This window comes from Gobius niger (assembly GCF_951799975.1).
Source record: "Gobius niger genome assembly, chromosome: 9".
Lineage (NCBI taxonomy): Eukaryota > Metazoa > Chordata > Actinopteri > Gobiiformes > Gobiidae > Gobius > Gobius niger.
In genome coordinates, this window is record NC_136860.1 from 17,358,376 (window position 1) to 17,383,686 (window position 25,311).

The window sequence follows — 25,311 nt, forward strand, 5'->3', positions numbered from 1 at the left end:
TCTGCAGAGAAAGAGAGTTCAAAACAGACTGACAGAAGATTTAAAGTGATATTAAAAGTTTTATTACAACAATTTATCAATTCATATTTTTTTTCATAACTTCCACAAGTAACAAGTACACTTTGAACACAGAGTCACATCCCTTTAAGCTGTAAAACTGAAGTAAAACAAAAGATTTTTTTTTAACTTAACTGAATGAACTTGTAATATTTTCAAACTCATTACCAGAAATTCTCGCAGAGAATTGTAATCTCATGCAAATGGCACTAATGCAACAATCACACTTTAAATGATCCTCAGAAAACAGTGTTATTTTATCTTTAAACTACACAGTAGTAAGCAATAGGAATGAAGAGAAAAGGCAAACTGACTCCATTGGCTCCTACTACATATTTTTCCAAAGATGAATAAATTCTTGTAGGTATAACAAGCAGAAAAAGTGTTATGCTAATATACATCCACTTTAGGTAAAAGTGTAAATCCAGATCACATCTCAAGCCTTATTAACATTATTAGTCAATAAGGCGTATCTATTGACTAAAAGTCAGTTCTGTGATCACTGGGCTCAGATACATGATCCTGACTAACCTAAAAACAAGGTACAGATAGAACACCTAAAGATCGCATACAGTGTTATTTACAGTGTTACTAAAAATGTACCCCGAGAACAGCATTAAGATCTAAAGCGTTCGGCGCAAGTCACTTAAAAAAACGTTACAGGCAGATATTTTCTCTACAGGCTCTTTCTTTCATCAGAGCCTTTTTAGTCTGAAACAAAAGGCTTCAACGAAATGGAGATATGCACTGAAAAAGTTTATACAAAACATTAATGGCACTGCATGAGTCCACATCACCATGACTGAGTAATGAGAAGGTAGTGTGTCCTACAATCACTGCTTGAGAAACAATCGCTCTATAGATGGAATGTAAAATGAGTTCACACACAGGTGTATCAATGGACCTCCTCACACCTATTGTACAAGCGGAGGTCGGACATTCAAACTGCACAAACCAACTACAGCTGCGCCCACACACAACTAACAGTGTCCAAATCTGATTCATGTACATTTGTAACAATATCCAAAACTTAAGAAAAAGCTGCCAGTACAGATCGAATGGACCAACAAACCTTTAAAGGTAAACCCGTCATCTCTCAAAATGTGCAAAATGGAAATAAACCAAACGGGGGAAAAGTGACGGGAGTTTCATCATTCCATATAGTGCTCACAATAGATAAGAAACAGGCAAATAAATTAAACATTGAGCCACAGCAACACTTTGGTCAAGTTAAGTCCTTAACAATTCACTGATCAAGCTTCAGGCTCTTCATACAGATATAAATAAAATAAATAAGATTAATAAATAAGTCACAATACAAACATTCCATAACCATGGTTTACATCTTCATGTTACACCTAAAGTGCCAGGTTCTTTTTTCATTTAAGCAAAAATGCACAAAATAAATAGAGATCAAATAAAAATCCGAGAGAATTCCTTCCTCTGTTGGTGTGAGACTGAAGAGGCCACGGTGCGCCGGAGTGTGGGATCAGCTCCCGGTTGTGCTCTGGTCTGAGGAGGTGGTGGTGCCCGCGCTGGAGAGCACGGTCACGGCGGGGTTGGCTGAGGAAGAGCTGACCCCGTTGGAAGTGCTCACGGAGCTGTGCTGGATGGCCTCGTTCTGAGGGCTGCTCGGGACCGACATCTCCTCGCAGCTCTCGTCCTTCTCCAGAACTGTGGACATAGGACACGGTTCACATTTGATTCAAGAGGCCGCGGATAAATAAATGTACATTTTCAAACTCCCTTGGTTCATCAGATTGGACGGCCACTGTGAAAAAGGATTGTTGAGTGTACATACAGTGGGTTCACAACATTTTTCAGACCTCTTGTAATAATTTTTATTCATTAAAGGGACACTACTAACATTTTTGGATTATACCGTTTCCAGCAAAACAAAACATGCTCCTAATGACCAGCTAGACACAAATAGCCAATAATGGATTTGGATGAGGACCAAACCTATTTAAAACTCATATTCTCGATGATGAGCAGGAGACGCCACTGCTCTCAGTAAAGTTACAGTTAGGAGGGTCTGAGGAGAGGTGAGCTGCTCAGAGCAAACACGTCATTTTTAGGGATTTCTTTTAACAATAAGAATATCTGTAAAAAAAAAAAAATTAAATAAAATCAGTGAAATGTTGCGTGGTGTGGCATTTCTTTTCCATTTGTAAAAGTTCTGCACTGCTTTCCCTAAAAAAGGGGAAATAACCTACATTTTTATAGTGACATACGAATTCAGACGCCATACAAAATGCAGCCGTTTTTTAACCCTCTTAATTAGAGATTTAAGCATAGGAAACATTTCCTTTATCAAACTTCAACATCACACTAAAGGAACAATAAAAAGAGGAGTACGAGCACTTCCTGAATCTGGTTAGAGACATTTTCGCAGTGCTTCCTACAGGACTAGAGCTTGTGGTGCACATGTTTAGTCGGACTACTCTACGACTTGTACTATATATGGAAGTGGATAGGCACATTACTGACCCTGTAGCCATTGAACAAGGCGTCCCAAGTGATCTCACCGTTACACGTTTGGCGGGCTGACAGTTTGAACCTACAACCACCCCGCTGAGGGTCGGACGTCCTAACAACCCAGCTGTGCACTTCTTCCTTCATCCTTTAAATGAACAGGACCTTTTCATTTCGGGCCGATAATCAGTTAATTACGACAAACGACCAACTCTATACATCACAGCATCCGTGTGTAACGCCGCGCAACTTCCATACTTCATGTGCTTTTATTAGGTCCAACATTTCGACACATCAGAAAGGAAGGCAGTGGGAAAAGGTTTGGAACAAGTCGTCCTCGTCAGATGTGGCGCTGCAGCCTCCTCCTCGGCGTGCTGTTTCTGCAAACTGTTCCATTAATCCCCATAATGCTACTTGTGCCACCCTTTTCCTTTAATTAAAGCTCCAATGTCAATTTAAACCCACATCATAAGGGTACATTACATTGCGGGGCATGTGGCACTGTTTCCCCATCCCTTAACTGCGCTCTCATTTGTTTTTTTGTTACCTTGCCAACTACTGCCGCGACAGATGATTACAGCACCTGATTTTAATGATGCTCGCACTGGAGAGGAGGGAAGACTTGGAGTCGAAATGCCACCAGCTGTTCGGCAGTTGCATTGAATTAATTGGATCCTGATGGAGGCAGAAAGAAAAAAAAAAAGAAAAAAAAAACACGCTCCTCTCTCATGCTCTGTTTCATAAAGGAATAAGGAGCACAATGATAATTAATATTGCTAATGATATGAAGTCACTTGTTCTGGCACTTTGTAATAAATGATTTTCGAGAACGTAAAGTAAGAGCGCATTCCCGAGCGGCGATTAAAAATGCAAAGCGAGCGCGGCGGAGGGCTTTCTTCTGCCGTTCCTGACTGGACTTTGACCATTTGATTTAGCGCCCGTGAATGTCAGAGAGCTATAAACTTTTCTCAGCACAGAAGGTCAAGCGCAGAATAAATCAGCCTGCTGCTATTTTCTTTTTTCCTTTTTTTCTTTTTTTACACCATGTTCAAGTGTGCATTATTGCTCCTAATGGCACTAAGGCCCCGGCCGCCTGATACATCATAATACCGGCAATTTCGGCCGCTTTCACTCGGCAGCCAGACCCTCCTCGGGTAGAGCCGCGAGCAGATGGACGGACCGGTGAGCCAAACCCAAAAACATGTCCTGGCTTGTTTGCGGGGCAGTCTGGGTAATTTCCCCTGCACCTGCCGCTGCTACGCCTGGGCGGGAGCGCCAAGGGTAGTAACTGGGACTTGGAGGGCACCGTGGCCTTATGGGAGATGTAGGAGATTTTTACACGTGTGAAGAAATGCCTGTGCACTGATGACGTTCCACAACTGTATCGGTTAAGGATCACTACAGTTTATCTGCATTTCAGTTCGAGCCTCTTCTTTCCAACCAATCAGTGTTTTCCGGAAGTGTGTCTGTGCTGACGATTTAAAACTATTAATTCCAAAAAATGAATGAGCAAAGTATATTTTTCCATCTGATTTAGCCCATTTGAACAAAAAACAGAGACAACAACAGACATAATGCTTGTTTTCTCACACAAAGTCCAACAAAAAGACAAGATCTTGGGCAAACAGAGGAAGGATAGCCCGCTCCGAGTCCTTCTACAGTAGTCCAGCTGATGCCCAGCCCACTCTAGCCTGGAAAGCATCAGTCCCTTAATGCACATGACGGGTGTCAGAGGGACGCCATGCAATAAGGGCTGCTGCATAATGAAGAGCCCACAACCACAGCGCTCTGCAGTCCTGTCAGGCCCCTGCTTTAATGGACCCATTTCAGAGGCAATCATTGTCAATACGAGTCAGCGCAAGCATTTAGAGCAGAGAAGAAGAGCTCCGGGGCCGCTGCGTGTTCGGGTTATCAGCAGAAGACATGACAAAACCAAGGAGAAATACTAGTAGTGCGGTTCAAATCAAGCTCATAGACAGACAGCTGACAACAGGAATGCAAATAAACTTCTGTAAATTCAGATTTTGCATTCAATTATGACATTGTGAGCATTATTGTATTCTGTGACAGCAATCAAACTTCACATTCCTCCGCTGTGTTGCATCCAAACCTCACTAACAAATGCTTTTTCATATTGAGACAAACCGGTTGTTTGGATGTGGACACCTGTGGCCTCTGCTATTAATCTGAATTTGTGTTCCAATTTGCCACCAAATATTTAAACTTTTGCCAACTTTCTCAACACAAAGTCGGGGCTATGTGTCAAAAGCTCATGTTTGCTCATAAGGAAGGCCTGGAGATGTTAGCTGTGGCTCATTTTCCACGTGTTGGACTGGATGCCTCGGGCTGAGAATAATGGTGCATTACTCACTGTGATAGCCAGATTTCTTCTGCATGGCCGTTACAGGGCAATCTTTATGAGCCAGGAGGAGCTGCTTCAGCTGAGCCACTTCGTTTCTCAGCAGGGTGACTTCATTCTGACGGAGACAGGAGGCACACAAGAGGGTTTAATAAAGTGGAACAGAAAAGTGAAAAAGATTGAAAACAGTCACAGTATAGACACAATACTGATACAGAGGCCCACTTTCCATCTTATTGTTTAATAAAAAACACTTTTGTGATCATATCAATGTTTTGAATCTAATGACACATTATCTGTGGTTAAGAAATACATACAGCTATAATGGAAATTTCATATGGTGTTTTTCTCACACTCAATTTGATCTACAGTGGGAGGAAAAACGCTTTTCGCATTTATGCCTAAATTGGTCATAAAATGTGGTCTGATCTTCATCAAATCAAAAGAATGAGTAAACAGTGTCTGCTTAAACTAATTTGCAGGACAGCAAGGAATAAGTAAGTGAACCCAGGAAGTTTTGTAAAGTGGAATGGTCAAAGAATCACACAATGTCATGTGCTGAGGAAAACTGGAACAGCAACTTCAAAACCCTATCCCCACTGTAAAGTATGGTGCATGGAGAATCATGGTGTGGGTTTGTTTTGTTGCCTAGGGCCTGGATCAATCTCCTCATCAATGGAAAAACAAATTCACAAGTTGAATTTATTAAATAACTGTTTTTTGGCAGCAATAACTTCATCCAGGTGTTTTCTGTGGTTGCAGATCAGACGTGCACAATGATTCCAACGTTCCTCTTTACAAAACTTCAGCGAGAATCCTGGGTTCACTTACTTATTCTGTGCTTTCCTGTGAATGTTTACATGTTATGGCCATTAAAAATACGATAAAATGTAAATGTTTGGGTGGTTTTAGGTAAGCAGACAATTTAGGCAGAAATGTGAGAAATTCCAAAGCGTTCACATGCATTTTCCCCCCACTGTACATTAACGTATCATTTGCACTCAGTCATACACCTCAGTACACAGACACTGGAGACAAGAGGGTTAAGTGTGTTGCCCAAGAAAACAACGACAGTCTGTGCCTGCAGGAGCCAGAGTAAGAACCATCAACCATACAGTTATAAGACGGCACGCTCTACCATCTGAGCGACTGTCGCCCAGCTGTATAAAGCTCTATAAACCCCTGTGGAGGTGAATCCTCCAGCCAGGTGATTGTGACCACATCTGGACATGGTCCCGCCTACTGCTCCTTACGGGTTGCCCCAGCAGCATTGAAGGATGGGTTAAATGCAGAGGACAAAATTCATTAATAATTTGTTAATTAATCTTAAAGCTAGAGTACATGACTTTTTGGTGTAAATGTATTTTTGCCACCACAGAGTATGCTCCCCTCCTTCACTTTGCCACCACTCAAAGCAGTATATGGGTGTGAAACATGCATATAGTTAATTTGCTTGAACAATTCATATGCGCAGGAAGGATTGCGAGAGCTAGACAGACTTTTTGTTCCAAAACTAAAAAAATATGTTTGAACAGGAACAATCAGACTCCACTGCTTTAAGCTTATCTCTCGCGTCATAGTGAACAAACGAATCAGCGAGACAACAGTTAATAAAGCACTAACTTTAGGCCTCAGTTTGAAATAATGCTTTATTTCTGTTTTGTCTCAGGATTGAGCTCAAGAAAGCTTTTGAGTTGAGTGTTCAAGATACACAATAAACTTCATATATTAGATTATAGCTAAAGGCATACAGTATTATACAGTGGACAGTGGAAGACAAAAGCTTGACTGAGGTAAATGTGGTGAGCAGTTAACACTTGGCCAATGGGAAAGCCCAGAGTGGCAGCAGCATAATGAATGAATGCAGAAGTGTGATGCACTTGCCCATTTATGTTTTTCTGCACAATAATTATAGGCCTTCACCGACTCGCGCCCGGCACATTTGTCAGAGGTGAGCTGCTCAGATTTGTCAGAGCAACTTTGTAGATGCAGCAGAGATTTACACAGTGTGTCGTTACAGCTCCCAGGGGAGCGCAGGATTTCTGCATGTCGTAAAAGAGAGCCACATTACGCTGAAGGTGACTTTAACTGGATTTAGAGCGGCCAGGGGCCCACGAACGCACCGTGGCAGATTTAAGCTCCGTCTCTTCTCCTTTAAAGGACTGCGGGCAGCTTAATCTATTAGTCTAAAAGCAGCCAATTTATTTGATTCCATCTGTTTAGCCTTGCTGCTGCTGGCAGGGCTGAACTATTGTACGACAGATTTAAACACAGCTGGAAGGAGCGGATGTACCAGCGCCATATTCGCTTCACTTCCACCATGACTGCTGCCACTTACAGCCAATAAAAAGGGCTTTTTAAAAAGATCCCTGCAAACATAAGGAAAATAATAAAACATCTTCCATCTCTCAAACAAATAGTGCCATAACTGAAAAAAATGCTCTTGCAAGAGATGAGGGCTAAGCTTGTCTCTAACTTTGAGCATGTGGTTCCTGGGTGTTGCAGAGCCCAGCGAGTTGCCTGGTCTGACACCTCATTAAAAAGCCAGTTAAGGATGATGTTAAAATAATTGTGCATCATTAGCGGCACTTTCACTGATCAGCTGGGCCGCGTCAGCGTGGGCCCTTTACTAAACCTGCACTGCTGATTAATGCTCTTTATTCTCTGCCACATGTTGGTCCCTTCTTTGTACTTAACACAAGCGTGTGTTCCGTTTATAACCCCACCCGCTCACCTATCATTCCTCTCTCATCTACCTTATTTAAATGAAATCACAGTCAGTGCACCCATGACAAGTACTGATAACATCTTTTTGAACCTAATATTAACAACGTGAACCCATTACTCCAATGCCGCCTAAGCCCCTCCTCCGCCACGTCTTACTCTGCTTAGATGGAAAATAAGACAGTGAGCAAATAAACAGCACATCTCATTTAATTGTCTGGAACACCGATGTGCCGCACCCCCGGCTCACACTTATCAACAGAGACAGCAGATACATGAACTGTTTCGAACTTGTCAGCATCAGATCCTAATTGCTTCCAGTGAAATGAAGGTTCAAAAAGACACCTTTCCCTAGGAGATTTTTGAGGCCATTCAGTAAACTGCTGAGACAGAAGCGAAGACACGCTTGTGTGCGGCTGACATCTGGAGGATACATCTTTATTGACAGGGACATATCGATGGAAAGGGCTCACACTCTGCTGCTGTCACCACCAGCTCTCTTTAATGGGCTTTAATGACTTCATCACCACAGAAGGGAGAAGTCTGTGCTCAGACGCGCTGCACACTACGCTAAACATGTACATACTTATTGACAGCAGGGACACCTGTGAGCATAGCACCGTTGTTAAAGGCACCATCTGAAGCTGGAGATCACCTGTAGTTGCCCGTTCATGGAGCAGAGGTCCTCAGACTTTTTCTCCAGGGACTGGACCCACACTTTCCTCTTCTGCCGACAGCGGGACGCCGCGGCCCGGTTCCGCTCCAGAAACTTACGCCTCTTCTCGTCAGGGTCTTCACTGGTGGTTCTGCGCCGCCGACCTCCTGTGCTGGGGGGGTTTGGTGCAGGGGGCACTGGAGAGGCCTGGGACAAAACAAAACAAATATAAACCTGTCCTGTAAACAGCTTTGAAACAGTGTCTTAAAATTATGCTGGATGGAAGCGGGAAGACATTGTTTGTTTATTTTTTATGGTTTCCACTTACAGGGGTTTCTGTGGTGGAGGTGGCCGGCTGCTGGAGGGAGTGTGCAGAGGGCTCCTCAGAGGGAGCCAGAGCTGGAGGTATGGTGACAACCGGGGCAGGGGCAGTGACCGGGACAGGAACTGGCACTGGGGCAGGGGTTGGGGCAGGAGACGCGGGGGCAGCTGTGTGGGTCACAGCACTGCTCTGCAACTCACCACCATCACCATTGGTTACCTGAGGGAGCTGCTGGCTTACCGTGGGCTGTAATTGCTGGAAATACAAGAAATCGATAGATTACAAAAGCTAATTTAGAGCTTACATTTTAGCAACAGCTTGGACAATAAGAATAACTCTGGTCAGTAAATATGCTTTTTTTTTGGCTGTGCTTTTTAAATAAATACACCATTTTAACCTGGGACTAATCTTAATGGAATGAAAAAGTGTGATGCTTTTAAAGTAGACATTTCTTTTTTTTCATTAATTTATTGTCTCAAACTGGCCTCATGTTTACACTTTGATTTTTATATCGAACCTAAGTAATAACATCTCCATGTCTAACACACATTTTGACGGAGAGCAGATCACAAGCTGTACGACCACATTCAGAAACCATTTCAGAGCAGCCATGTGACCATGATTCACAAGCCAATTCCTCCAGAATCAAATCGTGAGCAAACAAGGTGAAAGCGAACGAGCCTTTCGACGCAATAACAAAGTGCGAGGGAATACATTTACATGGGGAAACAGAGGGGCCACATTATTCTCACAACTACCTTTGCCAGACCAATCTATCTACCAAATTAGTTTATCGTGTAATACCCTTCCAGAAGCTCTTCTGGCAGAAACAAGATATTATTCTCAGGGAATGGGCCATAGAAAGAGGGAAAAGCCAGTCAGATTCATATTTCATCTCTGCCATGGAAACCTCATCAGTGTAATAACCCTCCATCTCATGGGTGTTATTCAACCATCTGCTACTATATTACTTATCTTTATTTTGCAACTAATTAACAGCATAATCTTCTAAATTCAGCAAGTTAATTATCATTATTGTGGTCTTTGCAGCATCATCAGTCCTTGTAAAGTGCCGTCTCCGCGCCCCCTGAGATGCGCGTGGGGGCGGGAAGCGGGGCAGGTTGTAGTGCGGGCCTGTTTTCTTGACGTGGGCTCATTAGGTGTTTGCTGATGAGCTGGATGTGGAGGGACTGAGGGAGGGGGCTGCACACAGGTCAGGGAGGATTCTGCTGAACAAAAGGTTCCTCTCAGGGTGAGGCTGACTTAATGTGCCAGGATGCCCCCAGCTGGCTCGCGTCGCTCGCCCCCCTCCCCTCCGGTTGGCCCCAGCGACAGCGTGCTGGGCAGAACGCTGTCTCTACGTTTGTCATTGCGGTACCCCATGATCCCTGACAACCCAGCTCTCCAGCCCACCCCCCCAACTCCTCCACAGGATCAATCCTTCGCCCTCTCTTTATCGGTTCATTTTCGCGGCCGTAGCACGCTGTGAGCACTTACGGGTTCTCTGGTTCGTGCTTCATCACGTTGCCACAGATCTGCTTCCTGACACTTCATATTCCTGCCCCTCACGGTTATTAGGGAGAACAGAAGACTAGTACTTTCATGGAGAAGTATTTTAAATATATGAGGTAGAGTAGATCACCGTTTATAGGCTGGTATTTTACAAACCACTAAAAGACACTGGGTGGGTAGCTATAAGTCAAAACTATGCCAGAATTATGAAATTTCAGTCTTCGCTTAACTTTCATATCAATAATCATGGCACATGCATAATGTGAGAGGTACTTAAGCTGCTGTACAAGTCCCAGAAGCCCGCGGAGATTTGAAACTTAAAATTACACTATCCTGTCCCATGTGGTTTATTTTTTTTTTTTTTTTTTAAATTTATCCAAGACAGAGATAAAAAAGCAAATCAAACCTGATGACAGCTACGCAGAAATGTTACTGTACAAAACAGACCTTATTTAGGAGACGAATGGAAATCATAATTGTCATTACAAAACAATTCTAATTAAGTCTGTAACTACATGACTGTATCCTGGCCAGTCCGGCTGGTCTATTCATTTAGCCTTGCCAGGCTAATGTCACAGTATTTACTGTGGGATGTAAACACACAGTACCAGTGATAAAGGGCTACATTTCACAACATTCTGGTTTTCTTAATACTTTGTTGGTATTATATATTTTATAATTAGTTAAGTAATTAGTGGTGGGGACTCGATTAAAATGTTTAATTAATTACAGGTCTGTAATGATTGTGATTGATTAATCAATCGCTATTAATCGCATCTTAATCGAAAACCAAAAGCAAACATTTTTTGCACCTAAATTATTCAATAAGATAGAAACATGAGTTCAACAACAAATGCATTTATCATTGTTAATCTGTATAGTTATTCAAGTGACAGAGGCAAAGTGAATTTATAGCTTTTTAGCTTTTAAGTGTTTTAGGAACAGTAAACCGTAATAATGATGCCACATTTATATAAAAGTAAAAAATAAATAAAGCAAAAGGCCATAAAACAGCACCTTTAAGTTGCTGGAATTGCTGTAAACAGAAATCAAAGTGCCATTTCTTATACTGACAAGGGTTGGGGTTGTTTTGGCTCAGAGTGGGCTGGCTGGAGCGTTTGTCTGAGGCTTAATGCTAACATTAGCATCGAGGATGTCTCTGTGTTTGCCTCAACATGTTTTGCATTGAGATGGGCGTACCAGAAACAGCGCAAATAGAAAGGCTCAGGTTTAACGCATTAAAATCTTTGTAATTAATTCATTGAAATTAACGCGTTAAAGTCCCACCCCTAATACTAATATATATTATTTACAGATGAACACAGAGGCATCGGTTCCAACTAAGGGCACAGGCATCGCTGCTGCAGTGAGAAGTGGAACATTTTAATTAAGGCTCAAATCATTACCTGCGATGTTAACACTGAAGTTAAGATTTTTAGTAAGGCAATTTGAATGCTGAATTCAGTCAGGAACATTTGTATCAAAAAACAGTTGTGCTTAAAAAAAGATGATTTTATGAATTTATTTAAAACATTTGAAGCTTTACATTTAGGCAAATGTTAAATGACCATCAAAATAGGAGATCCGAGCTGCTCAAAGAGCCACTGAATAAGCAGCTGTTTATTTTCCATCACAAAACTGTCATATCAAATTGCAGGTCTCTCAGTTAGCATCTCTAAGCAGATGAACTTTACATATTTCATTTCAAAGTGAAATAGGTAACGAGTACTGTACCAGCTTAGCTTCTGATTGGGTGGGCTGGGGCGAGGGCGGTCCTGGGATGCCGGGGACGTTAGGCACTATGGTGACAGGTCTGACAAGCTGACAACAGAGACACAGATGAGCACAGACAGAATTAGTCTTCGTCCCTAAGAGGCAGGCAACGCACAAGCACCCAACAACACGGCCCCGGCTGGTTGTGCGCGCTTCCTCATATCTCAGCCTCATTAGGTTGGATGGCCTGTTATTTTGTGGAGGCAGCGCCACATGGAGATGCAGCATGCACGCTAATGAACCTCTGGCTGGCTGCAGGAGAGCATATGGACAGGGATGGTGAGGAGAGGATAGAGAGACATGAGTCAGGAGGCCAATGCAAGGCCTCTCCTCACAATAACACAGAAGGAATAGCGTTTAGGAAGAAAAAAACAGAGAGATGATGGAGTGCGCTTGTGTTCTATGAGCCACTCCTGCCCATCCCGCTCCCAAAAGACCGGGAAGACGGAAGTTTTCCCCTGCTGTGCAACCATCAGACGATAATCATCTGCTGCTCAGTGTTCCACATAAACAATCAGCTCCATTGTGAGCAAACAAGACAGGCCTCCACATGGGAAAGTGCACTCCGTTATCAACAAGACCTTGATTTTCCGCAAAGTTCACCGGAAAGACGATGTGATAAACAGCCGTTATAATTGCACCACAAAGCGCATTAGCAGTGTAATGTGTGCAGTGTGCCAAAAATCAAGAACGATAATTCTCATTGTGCAAGGACAAATAGGAGTGTAACTTCCTGGAAAGCAGCCTACTGTGCATCAGCCAATTCCTGTCTTTGGCTCACTTGCCCAACCACATACACTTGAATGCCTATGATTTCATTCTGATGCTTTTGGTATTTATCCAGTGCCAAACCTCATGAGCCAAACAAGTAAATTATAAAATATAAAAAGTGCTGGAACAATGCAGTAGAATTTCCACAGTTTATTTGTTGTAATTATGACAATGACTGTATACATTTGGCACTATTTAATGAGAAATTAGGGACATTTTGGTCAATATTCAATAGCGCAACAGTTCTCAGTTTAAGTTACGCCACACTGGAGTTTAGATTCTTGACCCAAGCTCGACAGAAACACAAGCCTGCCAGAGCTGACGAAGTTGAGCCTAGATTTCCCTGTCAAGTCCTTGGGCCAGGTTGGGTTCATAGGCTGTAGAGAATGCGTGACTGCATGAAGAAAAAAGCGCTGAACCCTGTGTGCTTTGATGCCAACGATGCAGCGGAACCATCGGGATATTCTCTTTCTCTCAGGAAAATGTTTAACTCACGGTGGACCAAAAACAACTGTTGGAGAGATGTCAAAGGACGACAAAGGAGGAAGAGATGAGGAGAGGCTCTTGGGAAGTGTAAGCGTTCTTGGTGAAAGCCACAGGTAGGACATGCATGTTAAGCTCTGGGCTTCCCTGATTATATTGATCAAACGTGTCCCTCTATTATTGGTTGGTTTAGAGTCAAAGTGTGAATCCGCTCGGGTAGGATTGGGGTGGATTTTTTGAGCCTGATCTAAACTTTTCTTCACACCAACCACTACTTCATAATATTTGGCTTTTCAAGTATCAACAGGACTAACAAAGACTACATCTGCGCTCAACCAGCACGAAAATGGCAATAAAATGGGCTTCATCTTGAACTTGAGCCTCCTTTTAAAGCAGCACTTAAAAAGTTGGCTGTGGATCACCATTGGTACATGTACCACCGTTTGAGAACCGCTGTGGTAGTGAATAAGTTGACAAATGTTGGTCAGTAGTTAACTTACAGGGATTGTAGTTGGGATATGTACACTTGAGCTTGTAATTGATGCAGGTATAGCCACTGGCATGGTTTGACCATTAGGCAGCTGTAACAGCACAGGGAAGGTACCAGACACCGGCCTGAAGAGGGAAAAACAGAGATGTGAATCAAACCACACAAAGTTGAATATTATACATTAGCTGTGTTTTTGAATATAATAATAATAATAATAATAATAATAATAATAATAATAATAATAATAAAGTTAATCTGATTGACATTGAGAACAAGATTTGCATATCATTAAAATATTCACACCCAGATATCAAAATAAATTGTATGAGGCCCACATTATAAAAACAGGAATGTTGAATAGCCTTAAGTGACCAAAAAACAATAAGCATATAGTAAAAAGTAGTCAGGTAAATAAACTTTTACTTACACAATAGGCCTATTAGAGGATGGGACTTGAGTTATAACAGAACTGGATGTTGGCGATGGGAGAGCTTGCTGTATCACAACATTCGCCTCTGTAGTTGCTAGAAGCACATTGGGGACTTGGAGGGAGGCAGGATGGACTATAGTAGATGCTGGCAGTGAGGTGGGCTGCAGGGAAATGTCCTGAAAACATTAGGCAAGTCAGAAATCAATGCAAATTTAAAGGAATAAAAGGTCTAAAACATTTAAGCAACCTGAAAAAGACTAGTATTTTTTTTTTTTTTTACCCAAAAATGATTACCTTTTCATCATTAGTGGTGGATTCAGGATGGGGCAAGGGGCTGTCTCGATGTGCATCAACAGTTGTTGGTGCCCCAGTTTTGTTTCGTATAACAGGTGTTGCGAGAGGTGACAAATCCAAAGGTAACTACAATAGGCGCATACAGTGAATAAAATACACTTAAAAATATAAAAATTAAGAAAGCAAGAGCCTTGAAATTACCTTTTTAATATCCTCTTCTGTTGCTTTTTTGAAGTCATGGTCAAAGGGACTTGCAAGTTCATTGAAGAGCCCGACTTCCTCACAGTTCTTCAAAAAGCGAGTAGGAGTTGGCGTTTGGTCTTAGAAGAGAATAACCCAAACATTATTAGAATGTACATCAAAGTTTGTTATTTTTCTCTTCAATCCAAAAACATACCAGCAATGATGACACTGTCATTCCTTGCTGGGCCAAACTTAAGGGTCATCTCATGCTTGTGTCTGTGAACAGCCAGGTGGTCTTCATTTGTGAATCTCTATGTTCAAAGAGGAAACACAGAAATCAAAAATATAAAGACACTGATTGATAATAGCTGATAAAAGCAAATAATAATAATAGCTGATACAAGCAAATAATAATAACCACTATATACTGTAACACCAAAATGTATGAGTCTAGATTATCTACAATAATCATGCGACAGATGGGATTTGCTACTGAAAGGATGAAATGACCAGCACTTTTTAATTTTTTTTTAATAGTTGTATCGATCTATGATCAATACCTACCTGACCACAACCAGGAGCAGTGCATAAAAAGGGTTTATCATCACTCATATTAGGGAATTCCTGTCAATTTATCCTGTAAAAAAAATACAACAAAACCCCTGAGTATTTATTTCGCAAAACCATTTCACCAAGAGGGGAATTTAAACACATTAAAAGTTTAGGAAACCGTGGTGATTGAAAATGAGACGCGCTTAATGTTCATAGTAGGAGAAAAGGATAGATCTGTAGACAAAGCATCCGTGATGGGCGGCACCTTGGCTTGTTTACATCCGTAGCATCACGAAAGCCGCTGGTATCGAGTTGTTTGGACCATGCAGACATCATGCAGATAGCAGCATCTCAAAAGCTAGCGGTTTGCTCAACATTTAATGACAGAAAGGCACCACGATTATTCCAAAGGTGATACAGAAAAAAGTGATGCTGTGTTCCAGTCGCTTCCATGGACTAGCTTGAACCCTACGTCAACATACAGGCGTCGCCATATTTGCAGCTGAATTTCATTGTAAACAAAGGCGGCTAAGTCAATATATTAGATTATACTGACACTGGTCTGAAAAAAAATTAAAAAAGCCGTTTTCCGACTGCTTTGCATCATACGCTCTCAGTGGACACATGGTGGACACTTACCCCACAGCCACAACCCTTGAAGCCACAATCCCACGTCTATGCACGGTTCCTCGCGAGAGCAGTCTTAGCGCTTCCGTATACGTCACAGTTCTCCCTCGAAAATGCATTTTAATGATTTGAATCTATTATTTGTATTATTCCATCTGTGGGGCAGCATCAACTACAACCACTTAAATCACACAATGGTTGGACGATCACATAACTAGAAAATATATGGACATAAGTTGGGGGACCTGAATTGAGTAGGGAAACTTATATCTACTAACCTTGAACAGGAAATGTTCACCCGAAATTTAGATTTAGAGTCAGATTAAGGAGAGTCAAACAATATTATTCTTAAATTAAATCTAGATTTATTGCAATTTACAAAAGCAAGCACCAAACTTGCTGCCTAATTACAGGACATTTCTGCAGCTGAAACAGATGTAAAAAGCAAGCAGGCAGGTGAAGTGTCGACTAGAAGATACAAGGCTGTTTATGCAGTAGTGTCCCAAACAAGGACAAGATCTTGCAGCAAAGACTGCTCAGCACCACTGGCAAGATGTTCAAGTCAGAAAACTTGTTGCTACTGTCAAATAGACAACATGTATTTTAATCACATAATGACATTTGTACAATACATGTTTTGCTTATTTAAACAGTGTCTGAAAGATCCAAAAATGTACATTTCCATGACACCAACACAGAACAAATTGGTAGCCACAATAAAATATGTAGTTACATCTGTATTCAAAGTGTAAGAGCATTTTACATTGCAAACAGGATAAGGAAAGCAACCATCAAACAGAACAGTCCCATAGCTTCAGACAAAGCAAATCCCAGGATGGCATAAGAAAACAGCTGCTGCTTTAAAGATGGATTCCTAAAAACAAAAAATTCATTTTAGCACAACACACACTGAATGATTACGCAGAAGCAAATTGTGATTACTTTTATTCTTTCACAAACCTAGCATAGCCAATAATGAGACTGCCGAAGACTGTGCCGATACCAGCTCCAGATCCAGCCACTCCGACTGTGGCAGCTCCAGCGCCAATGAACTTGGCTGCGGTGTCGATGTCCCTGCTCACGGCACTGGTCTGAAAGCTCCTCACAACCTGAGAGAGTGCGCTCTGTGGCATCACCACTGCATTTTGCTGCAAAAAAGATATGGAAAAAAGATGATTACTAGGATTCAATCTGCATACTTCAAATACATCACTCATTGCAACATGTTTGTATTACATCCTTGTGGTGACTTATTTCAGAATGTCATAAATATAAGCAGTATGTTTATATGACACAAATGTCCTTACCCCTGTTGGAACATCTGGCCGAGACAGCACAGAGGCAGAAATGGGTCTGTACAGTGCCCGGGAGCCAGCACGGACCTGAAACAAACATAATATAATTTAGCATTTACAGAGTAAAACAGGATGCACCATTGTGTGGCCAAAATGAAAATCAAATCGGCCGGTTAAACATAACCTACAAGTTGGACGGACTACTGAAATTATATGCCACTAGCTACATTTGAGCTAATACTGACCTTGGCTAGTCTATTGCAAATCAATAAAATATCATCTCCATATCGTAAGAATAAGCACTGTATGAAGATTGTAGCCTTGCCGTCAAGTGTTGAGTATGCAAACGGCAGAAATATATCGTCAGAGGTGAACATCAGGAGCATGTCATTGAATAGTACAGCACTAGCCAGCTAGCAGGCTAATCTACTGGCCTACTCTGCAGATACCCTTGCCAGTGAGCTAGTCAAGTTCACACAGGCCCACTCGCACTCATTCAACTACTTGTAGGCTTCCTAATGGGGAAAAGCAGAACCAGAAACACTCACCAAGGCCGGCGTAGACACAAACTTTGCACAGGCGTACATTTTCTAGTTTAGGTAGTTAGTACCAGTGCGGTCAAATCTGTCTGAAGCCCGGAATCTGTCTGTAAAAGAAGACGGAACATAAGTGAGGTCAACCCGGTGTACAAATGTTCCGCATACGAAATAATGTCACTGCTGAGTACACATTAATCTGCTTTACATGCTACCGATACTGCTGATGTGCAACATGGAGACAGACGGACAGATGAGAAGGGATTTGCAAATAATATTCTCTCATTCAAACTGCCATTGCACTTACCGACTGCAGAGGTCGAACCACAGAAGCAAACTGCGCATGCGCTATGTGTGTCGTACGTAAAGGCCCGGATGACGACAAAGAAAGGTCATTGATAAAATGTATAAAAGATATAAACATGACAGCGGTCCATGGACAAAACATTTTTACATGTGGAGTAACAAACTAGAACTTAAATGGAACATTTTAAAAAAAAAAAAGTATATATATATATCTCAAATGTATGTGTAGGCTCTCAGTCGTACAGCAGTTGTCCATCTTCAATGAAGGTTCTTGAGTCGTCTTCTGTATATCTCAAATGTAACAAAAATGCAATAGCCTACATTAACCTCTTAATCCCCGCCTTAACCAAGTGTGTTTTCTCCAGTTCAGATTTACCCAAATCTAAAAGGCCAGTGTAGTGCCTCATTTGAAAGCAAAGACCTACAAAACTCATCTAAACAGATCTTTTTCCTTACGTTTTCGTCACATTTTTGCCACTTTTCGTCACATTTTTGTCACTCTTTTCTCAGCTTTTCTGTTACATTTTCATCACTTTTTTGTTGCATTTTTTCCCCCTTTCTATTGCTCTTTTGTGACTTTTCTCATCACTTTTTTGGTCAAGTTTCAATATTTTGATGTATAGTTGTATAATATAATTCAAAACTAACACATGAACAATAGGAAAAAAAACCTTCACAAGTGACTAAAGAAAGAGTCTTATAAAAACATGAGTCTAAAACAACAACATACATTAAATAAAATAATAAATAAAATGAAATAAACAGTCCACATTCAAGCCCAGTTGCGTCAAAATGTTTAAAATTGGAGTCCATATCAATTCAGTCAATTTCTCTAACTGCGCCGTAAGATAACAGTTTGTTCCATTGTCTTTGGTTGGGAGAATCTTTAACAGGTTTATTTCTTTACAAGGTATTTGGTGAGATTTCTTTCAATTCAAAGGTACTTTTTGTGTCTATGACATAACTTTGCTCCTTGCTCTTGTCTATCCCCTCTGTCACCTGTAGAGTTTGTGTATATAACAGCATAAGCTCTTGGGGGACGGTGCATAGGGCTCATGGTGAGCTGTGGGGGATCAACACCGACCAGGTTTGTAATAGTGATGAATGAGTCGACAGCAGCTGTTCTGTGATGGAAAGGTAATGAGTGCATGGTCTCTGGCTGAAGCAAAGAACTGTCCTTCTGTCCTGCCTGTCCCTTAGGTTTAAACAGCAAACATTTAAGCCACAGTTGTTGCAATTCAAACATCGTTTAAAGACAATTAAATAATGTAATCTTCAAACAACATCAAAACTGTTTTACTGTGTAAATACACAACAATTCAAAATAAAACGTTGATTATCTATGTGAACACTGAAGCCATGTCTGTAAGTATCCAGCAGAGGGAGCAATGGGGCGTGAGGTGATTATGCCCTTTGTTGCCTGTTGCCTGCAGAGAAACAGAAGGAGTAGCTTTAATTTAAAGACAATTGAAATTCAGTAAATGCATTATTTATTCTTCAGTTTGAATTAATTAACAGCTGATTATATTAAGTGTTTTAAAGAAAAAGTGTAAACAAACCACAAATTGTTGCTGAAAATCAATGAAGATTTGATGCAATTTGTATGATTGTGTTCTTGTTGGCACAGGCAGTGAGACACAGCGAACCTTATAGGTCAGATTTAATTGTATAATAAAACATGAAGATTTACAATGCATTAATTGCAAGTAGCACGTATCAAAGAGACCATTAACTACCTGGGGTCAGTGTCACACTGTCCAATTAACTGGGCAGCGGCTGTGTGGTCCTACATGGCTGTGGAGGGTGGGCAGAACACTCTTTGCTCACCTTTTCTTAATCCAGTTCAGACGCACGCTCTGACTGTCTCCAGCCGCATACAACACTGAGACATTGCATTTGCATGCCCGCCCCATCAAGCTGGATGCACTCAGACTGGTAATAAAAGGCATTGACCCCCTTAACCTTTATGAATTACAATTTGTGCCTGTAGCACGTCCTGTCAGAGGCCTCAGAAAAGCAGGCACCTCGGCTGGGGTGTGTGCGTGTTGTTTTGCAGTTGTTAAGGAGAGGGGAAAAGGTTTTTACAGCTCTTCGTCGGAGCTTCTGACAAGCAGAGAGGAGGCGCCCTGACAGCACACACAGGGAAGGGAGGGACTGCAGGGCTGCTGATGGCTCCATGCTAATCTCCATCCCTAGATGCTTCAGGAAACTACAAAGCTGCTTTCCTATGTCAAGAGCAAGCAAATACAGCCTGTAGGCAGTGCTCGGTGTCAGACTTCTCCACTGCCTGTCTCTTATTCACATAAAGATATATATATGAAATAAAATACAGATTATTTCAAACAGACAATGCAAACAATGCAAATGCAAAAATATGAATGTCCATAAAGACAGCAATTTTTGTTATTCTATTCCTGTAGCCAACAGGTGTAAGCCTTTGAATCAAGTTGCATCTAAAACACAAACTCAAAGTTCAGTAAAGTTGTTTCTTGAAAAAATAAAGTAGAGCAGAGGAGCATTTTGATCCTGTACATGCAGACTAGTAACAACCGCAGTTATAATCCAGTGAAGGAGGCGAGTACATCTCTCATACCACTCTAAATCACAGATGTGCAGTTGCTATTGTCTTTTTCTTTTCTTTTTTTAGCTCTGAAAGATTCCCAAAATAGATTTTTCTGCAAATCTATAATAGCTCTGATCTTTGTACTGCTGTTGAAGTCGTCAGAGAAATGCTGAGGCAGAGTTTTTGCTAAGCCTTTAAAACCACGATACCCTTGTACTTAGAAATGCACAGCTGTAAAATAACTATATTATCTATTTTCCACACACAAAAGTGCCACTGTTGAGTAAATATCAAATAAAGTTGATACATGATATTGTGATGAGCATCTACAGAGCCTATTCCTCCCTTTTCCCTCTGTTTAACATCAGGAAATTCAGGCAGTGAGTGTGTGAACAGGAGCGTGGCTGACAGGGGCAGCCGTGCGATGATTGGTTTACGGATCTGTGCTTTCTCCAGTGACTTCAAGGTCACTAAGATTTACAATCAAATGTCTTATGACACTTTAGTAAAACCCAGAGACGCTCAAGACAGCAGAGAGCGCCTGGCTGTGTGTGCCTGACCCCTTCGTCCATTACAAGGATGCCAGCTTTATTATCGCAGCAAACAGATTTGCATGTAGCAGACAGAAGGTTGTTAACAGAGGCATATGGAGAAAGGATTTGATAGACACACAATATATGGTGTGCATGCAACTGCACATTAGAAGAGCGGTATGTTTCAAGCTCCAGTCAAACTGCAGATACAGTCTGCTACACAAAAGAGCAATTAAATATGATTTAAAAGCCAATCTGCAATGGTGGTGTGCTGCCCTCTATTGAAATACGGTATCATTGCCCTACATCTTATCATTTTGGCTGGTGAGTTAGCTTATATTCAGTCATAGCTTACAAATATGATAAAGAGCATAACGGACTGGTAAAAGTCAGATGCTTTCTTCCAGAGGAACACAATAAAGCTGTAATTATTTTTGAAAAACCATAAACCATGAACCGTCTTCTATGTAAATGTCTTGACTACACGCCAGCATTTTCTCCATAACTTTGTACAAGAGGTAAAGGCATGCTTTGTTTTAATCATTACTGAAATTACATTGCACAGCTCTGGATATGAGGCTTGTTATACATGCGCTAATATCCGAGGCGTGTTTACTTAGCACTCATATGGAACGCTGTTGATTTTTATGGGGCGCATATGGCTACATTTTATTGAGCTCAATTAAATCGCTCTAAACTAGGATTAACTTTTTTGGAGCGGCAATCCATTACACAAACTGCTCGAAGGCTGCTCTGCTCGCGGCTGCCACAGACGTCGCCTCCACGGCACAGATTGGGGGCATCAAATATGAGCCTGTCACAACAATATTTAGTGAAAGAGGCCCTTCCTGCTTTTAACGGGCCGACCTACAGCCCAGTTCAGAGGGCTAATAAAGGTAGTCTGGTGGAGGTCCTGGTGCTGCACAATGTCACTCACAGATGCCCAACTCAGCAAGATCCGGAATGCTCAATTAGTTGCTTTTATGGGCCCCATTAATATGCATTAACTCCTTTTTCAAGGTACAAGCAGAGACAAAGAGTTGTGGGTGCTGATATGCAAGCCGGGTAGCAGACTTTCTTTTTTTTGCTTTTACCCTTGACACAACAAAACTGTAAAACGAAAGATTAGGCTACAATACCTTGCCATACAGTAATACAGCAATTCCTACATCTTATCTCCTCTCCTCTGATGTCTCACTAAACCTATAGCCAACAATCTGGTGCCACTCCTCCCACACAATAAAGCGATCTGGCACACAGCAAGGCCCGAATCAATCATGGCACTTTATTATGCTGTCACTAGTCTGCTTCCTGCAAGTGTGTTTACCCTGTCCATGGCCCTGCGATCGTGGCTGTTCAGTGTACATTAAGACGGACATAATTGGGATTGTGGGCGGCCCAAAGTGCAGGGCTCAACCTGTTGTCGTTAATCTGTCATATTGTCGGGAGTCACGGCGACGCTTGACCTATAGGAGGCTCCGACTTGAAGGCAAGAGGCTGATGGAGGCTTTTGTTGTTTTCATGGCAGCGCCTCGCACCTATTCGAACTTTATTGCTTTGCCACCAACGGAGTGAGCCAGAAACCAGCATGATCTATAGGCCAACCTCTGACTCCAATTCTGCCGGCCAGCCCGCCTCATAATCCCTGTTATGTGCTTGACGATTAGCAGCCAGTCTATTAAAACTCATCACCTCTGTGTGGTCAAGAGAAAAACAGCATTTCAAAGTGATTACTTTTACTGTGTGGAATACATGCATAATCAGGAACAAGTAATCAACTAAACCTTTTCTTGAGTAAAAGTACAAATTATCTAACTGAATATGCATTGAGTTGTCATAACAGATGTAAATTAAGAATGTAAATTGCTCAAATAATAACTACTGCTAACTCATACTGATGTAATACGTTCTACAGTACTACTCTTACGTACATCAACAAGCACTGAACTGACAAAGCACTCCAGTGTCTATAGATGCTGCTTACTCTTGCTTCTATTACTACATTTTGTTCAGAATATTCTTTTTGTCTGTAGACTTTATTGGTTGGACACAGTGATGAATGGAGACAGACACTGTCAGAGCTCAATGCTGAGGCACGTAATCTGTGCACCCACTTAACCTCTAGGCCATATACATCACAAATCATGCATTACCAAAACAATGCCACTACTGCTGTAATACTACTACAGCCTCTACCTCCATAGTGCTAATCCCTTATGGGCAGCAGAATATGCGCCTTGAACATGCACCTTGAATATTGCATTAACAACATAATTGTGATAGTTTACAAAACAATTTTACCATATGTTCCATTTAAGTCAAACAAAAATCTTAAGTGACTTATGCATATTGTAGCAACGTTTTCCCACATATTGTGTTATCACAATACTAAATCCGGAGTATAATTAGGTTAAAATGGAACAAAATCAGGAAAACCATGACAAAAACTTTTGGTATTATGTAAAAAATAACTTTTTAAGGATTTTTATCATGTTAGTGTGTCATTCCCTCATGAAAAATATGCCTCCAGTGTGATTCATGTATTTTTGAGTAATCTTTGAATCTCCTGTCAGCAGCCATTTTCCTGCTGTTTTACTGGAGGGGACGAGGCTCCGCCTGGGGACGGGGCCCCTCCCATGTTCAGCCCACAGCACCCACCCCTTCAGACTTAGCTTTTAATTCATCTATTTTAAATACGTTTGTAAGAAACCCCTGGCTTATGTTGTCTGTGCTCATTTATACACACATAAAAAAACTACAACAAAGCACTGAAGGGGGAGTGCTCATGTGCGTGCCAGACAGGCATGGAGTTTCTTAAACAGACAGAGGCGAAAGAGCAACACTATTCCCTCATAGGAACAGTGTTGCTATGAGGGAAAATCCTTTAAAGTTTTTTTTTTATATTTGCCGCATTTTCCAAACAATTTTGGGATGCATAGTGATTGCATACATTATTTCAGTGTGCTATAGAATGGCACTATGTGCCTGAAAAAACATAATACCCCACCTTTAAGTTTCTATCCAATTCTGTTTTAGGCTGCCTTTGCAAAAAAAACATGTAAAGCTCAGTCAGATGAAAGACCTCGTGGATTTTGGGATGTATTGTGTCTTCTGGCAATGAGGATATAACGCCACACAATATTGCGGTAACAATAATTTGGCAAGATATTGTGCAGCTCCAAATTCTATACTAAACTATTGCTTTGGTTGAATGTACACTACCATCACTACCTCTACTGATAAAAGGGGAAATTAATGTAACCAGAAAGCCAAAATAGTGAGCAAAGCGGATCCAGCTCTGCAACACTTTGAAAAATTAGCGGAGAAACGAAAAGGGAGCGACCAGTCATATTCAGAATAATGAAAGCTTAATACTGCTTTTTGTAATATGCTAAATTATCCCAGAGATCAATTTGAATTACTTGGTAACCATGTGGATAGCAGCAGTCTCTCTCTTCGAATTACATTACTGATGGCTGTACTGAAATTCGCCTTCACTCTGTATAAATTAAAGCTCTTGGAAAAGCATTCACAAAATAACAAGATATAAATGAATGCAATCGCGCCGTTGGAAAAAGGTGCTTCTTACAATCACACCACATATTAGAAATAATAGCCAAATCTCGCCCCAGCGGTGTGTTATTAATTACCTGGCAAATAGAAGCTGTCTGTTCTCCCAGTGAGTTATAGTGGCTGGCGAGAGATCACCAAAGAATATTAAACAGAGATCAAAGTACATTTCTATCATCATAATTCTGATTGTCAGTATCACCTTTCCCCACGCGGCCCACGGCGAGCATAACAAATCCCAGTTTTCATTAAGCGCCTCAATTTGCGCCCGTTCATAAGTCATATTTATGCTGTATTACAACTGTGTCACATGTGCCTCCTCCTACATTGTTTCTGGTGCGTGATTTATTAAAGATGGAGATGTGAGGACGCCGCTGTGAGAGTGCCTTTAATTGATGGTTAAAGAAGACGCAAGCTCTTAAGAAGTAATCGTCGGCGTCCTGTGAGCCGACCAGCACGATATGTTTTTCGCTGCACCAGCAATAAAAGCGTTTTATCACGTCACGCCTCGGATATTTGTACGGGAAAACTTTAAAAACGCAAGCTGAAATTGGATGATAAACCCATATCAATTTCCTTTCTATGGGTAACATTTCTGCACTGATTAACCTGCAAATCATACATTAAAGGCCCTGTACCTGATTTTTGGGATAAAATCAGTTTTGTCCTTTATCGGTGTTTTGTAAAAGTAAACTAGCGTGAATTAAAAAAAAACACAGTGCGTCTAAATATCTAAGTATATGAAGCATTTGTATCGATTTTGTTTTTCCTAGGATCGTTGGTGCACAGCATACCCATCAG

General features: G+C 41.3%; 2 protein-coding genes across 3 annotated transcripts; both read right to left on the reverse strand.

Annotated features, from left to right (window-relative positions):
- Positions 1-254: 254 nt before the first annotated feature.
- atf2 (activating transcription factor 2) lies at positions 255-15,795 on the reverse strand. Of its 2 annotated transcripts, none has more exons than XM_079563164.1 (12): positions 15,346-15,626; positions 15,093-15,165; positions 14,743-14,839; positions 14,547-14,665; positions 14,346-14,471; positions 14,049-14,227; positions 13,632-13,746; positions 11,839-11,925; positions 8,599-8,847; positions 8,271-8,477; positions 4,904-5,009; positions 255-1,731 (listed from the first exon to the last, which is right to left on the reverse strand). In XM_079563164.1, exons 2-12 carry the CDS (start codon positions 15,138-15,140, stop codon positions 1,547-1,549), a joined length of 1,518 nt encoding a protein of 505 aa, XP_079419290.1. In that variant the 5' UTR covers positions 15,141-15,165; positions 15,346-15,626; the 3' UTR covers positions 255-1,546. The 2 variants fall into 2 exon arrangements, with proteins under 2 accessions (XP_079419290.1, XP_079419289.1); XM_079563163.1 differs by lacking the exon at positions 15,346-15,626 and adding an exon at positions 15,720-15,795 and having other exon boundaries at positions 256-1,731.
- Positions 15,796-16,151: 356 nt separating this feature from the next.
- Positions 16,152-17,896, reverse strand: atp5mc3a (ATP synthase membrane subunit c locus 3a). Its single transcript, XM_079563098.1, has 5 exons — positions 17,846-17,896; positions 17,551-17,648; positions 17,015-17,089; positions 16,668-16,855; positions 16,152-16,581 (listed from the first exon to the last, which is right to left on the reverse strand). Exons 2-5 carry the CDS (start codon positions 17,587-17,589, stop codon positions 16,467-16,469), a joined length of 417 nt encoding a protein of 138 aa, XP_079419224.1. The 5' UTR covers positions 17,590-17,648; positions 17,846-17,896; the 3' UTR covers positions 16,152-16,466.
- Positions 17,897-25,311: the final 7,415 nt, after the last annotated feature.

Coding starts and splice junctions, on each gene's coding strand:
- atp5mc3a (XM_079563098.1), bottom strand. CDS start 17,589: ATGTACGCCTGTGCAAAGTTTGTGTCTACGCCGGCCTTG. Junction 17,090..17,550: donor TTGTGTCTACGCCGGCCTTG/GTGAGTGTTTCT, acceptor TGTTTGTTTCAG/GTCCGTGCTGGCTCCCGGGC. Junction 16,582..16,667: donor CTCATTATTGGCTATGCTAG/GTTTGTGAAAGA, acceptor TTTTGTTTTTAG/GAATCCATCTTTAAAGCAGC.
- atf2 (XM_079563164.1), bottom strand. CDS start 15,140: ATGAGTGATGATAAACCCTTTTTATGCACTGCTCCTGGTTGTGGTCAG. Junction 11,926..13,631: donor ATATCCCAACTACAATCCCT/GTAAGTTAACTA, acceptor CTCTGTTGTCAG/CTTGTCAGACCTGTCACCAT. Junction 5,010..8,270: donor CCATGAACGGGCAACTACAG/GTGATCTCCAGC, acceptor TGTCTCCGTCAG/AATGAAGTCACCCTGCTGAG.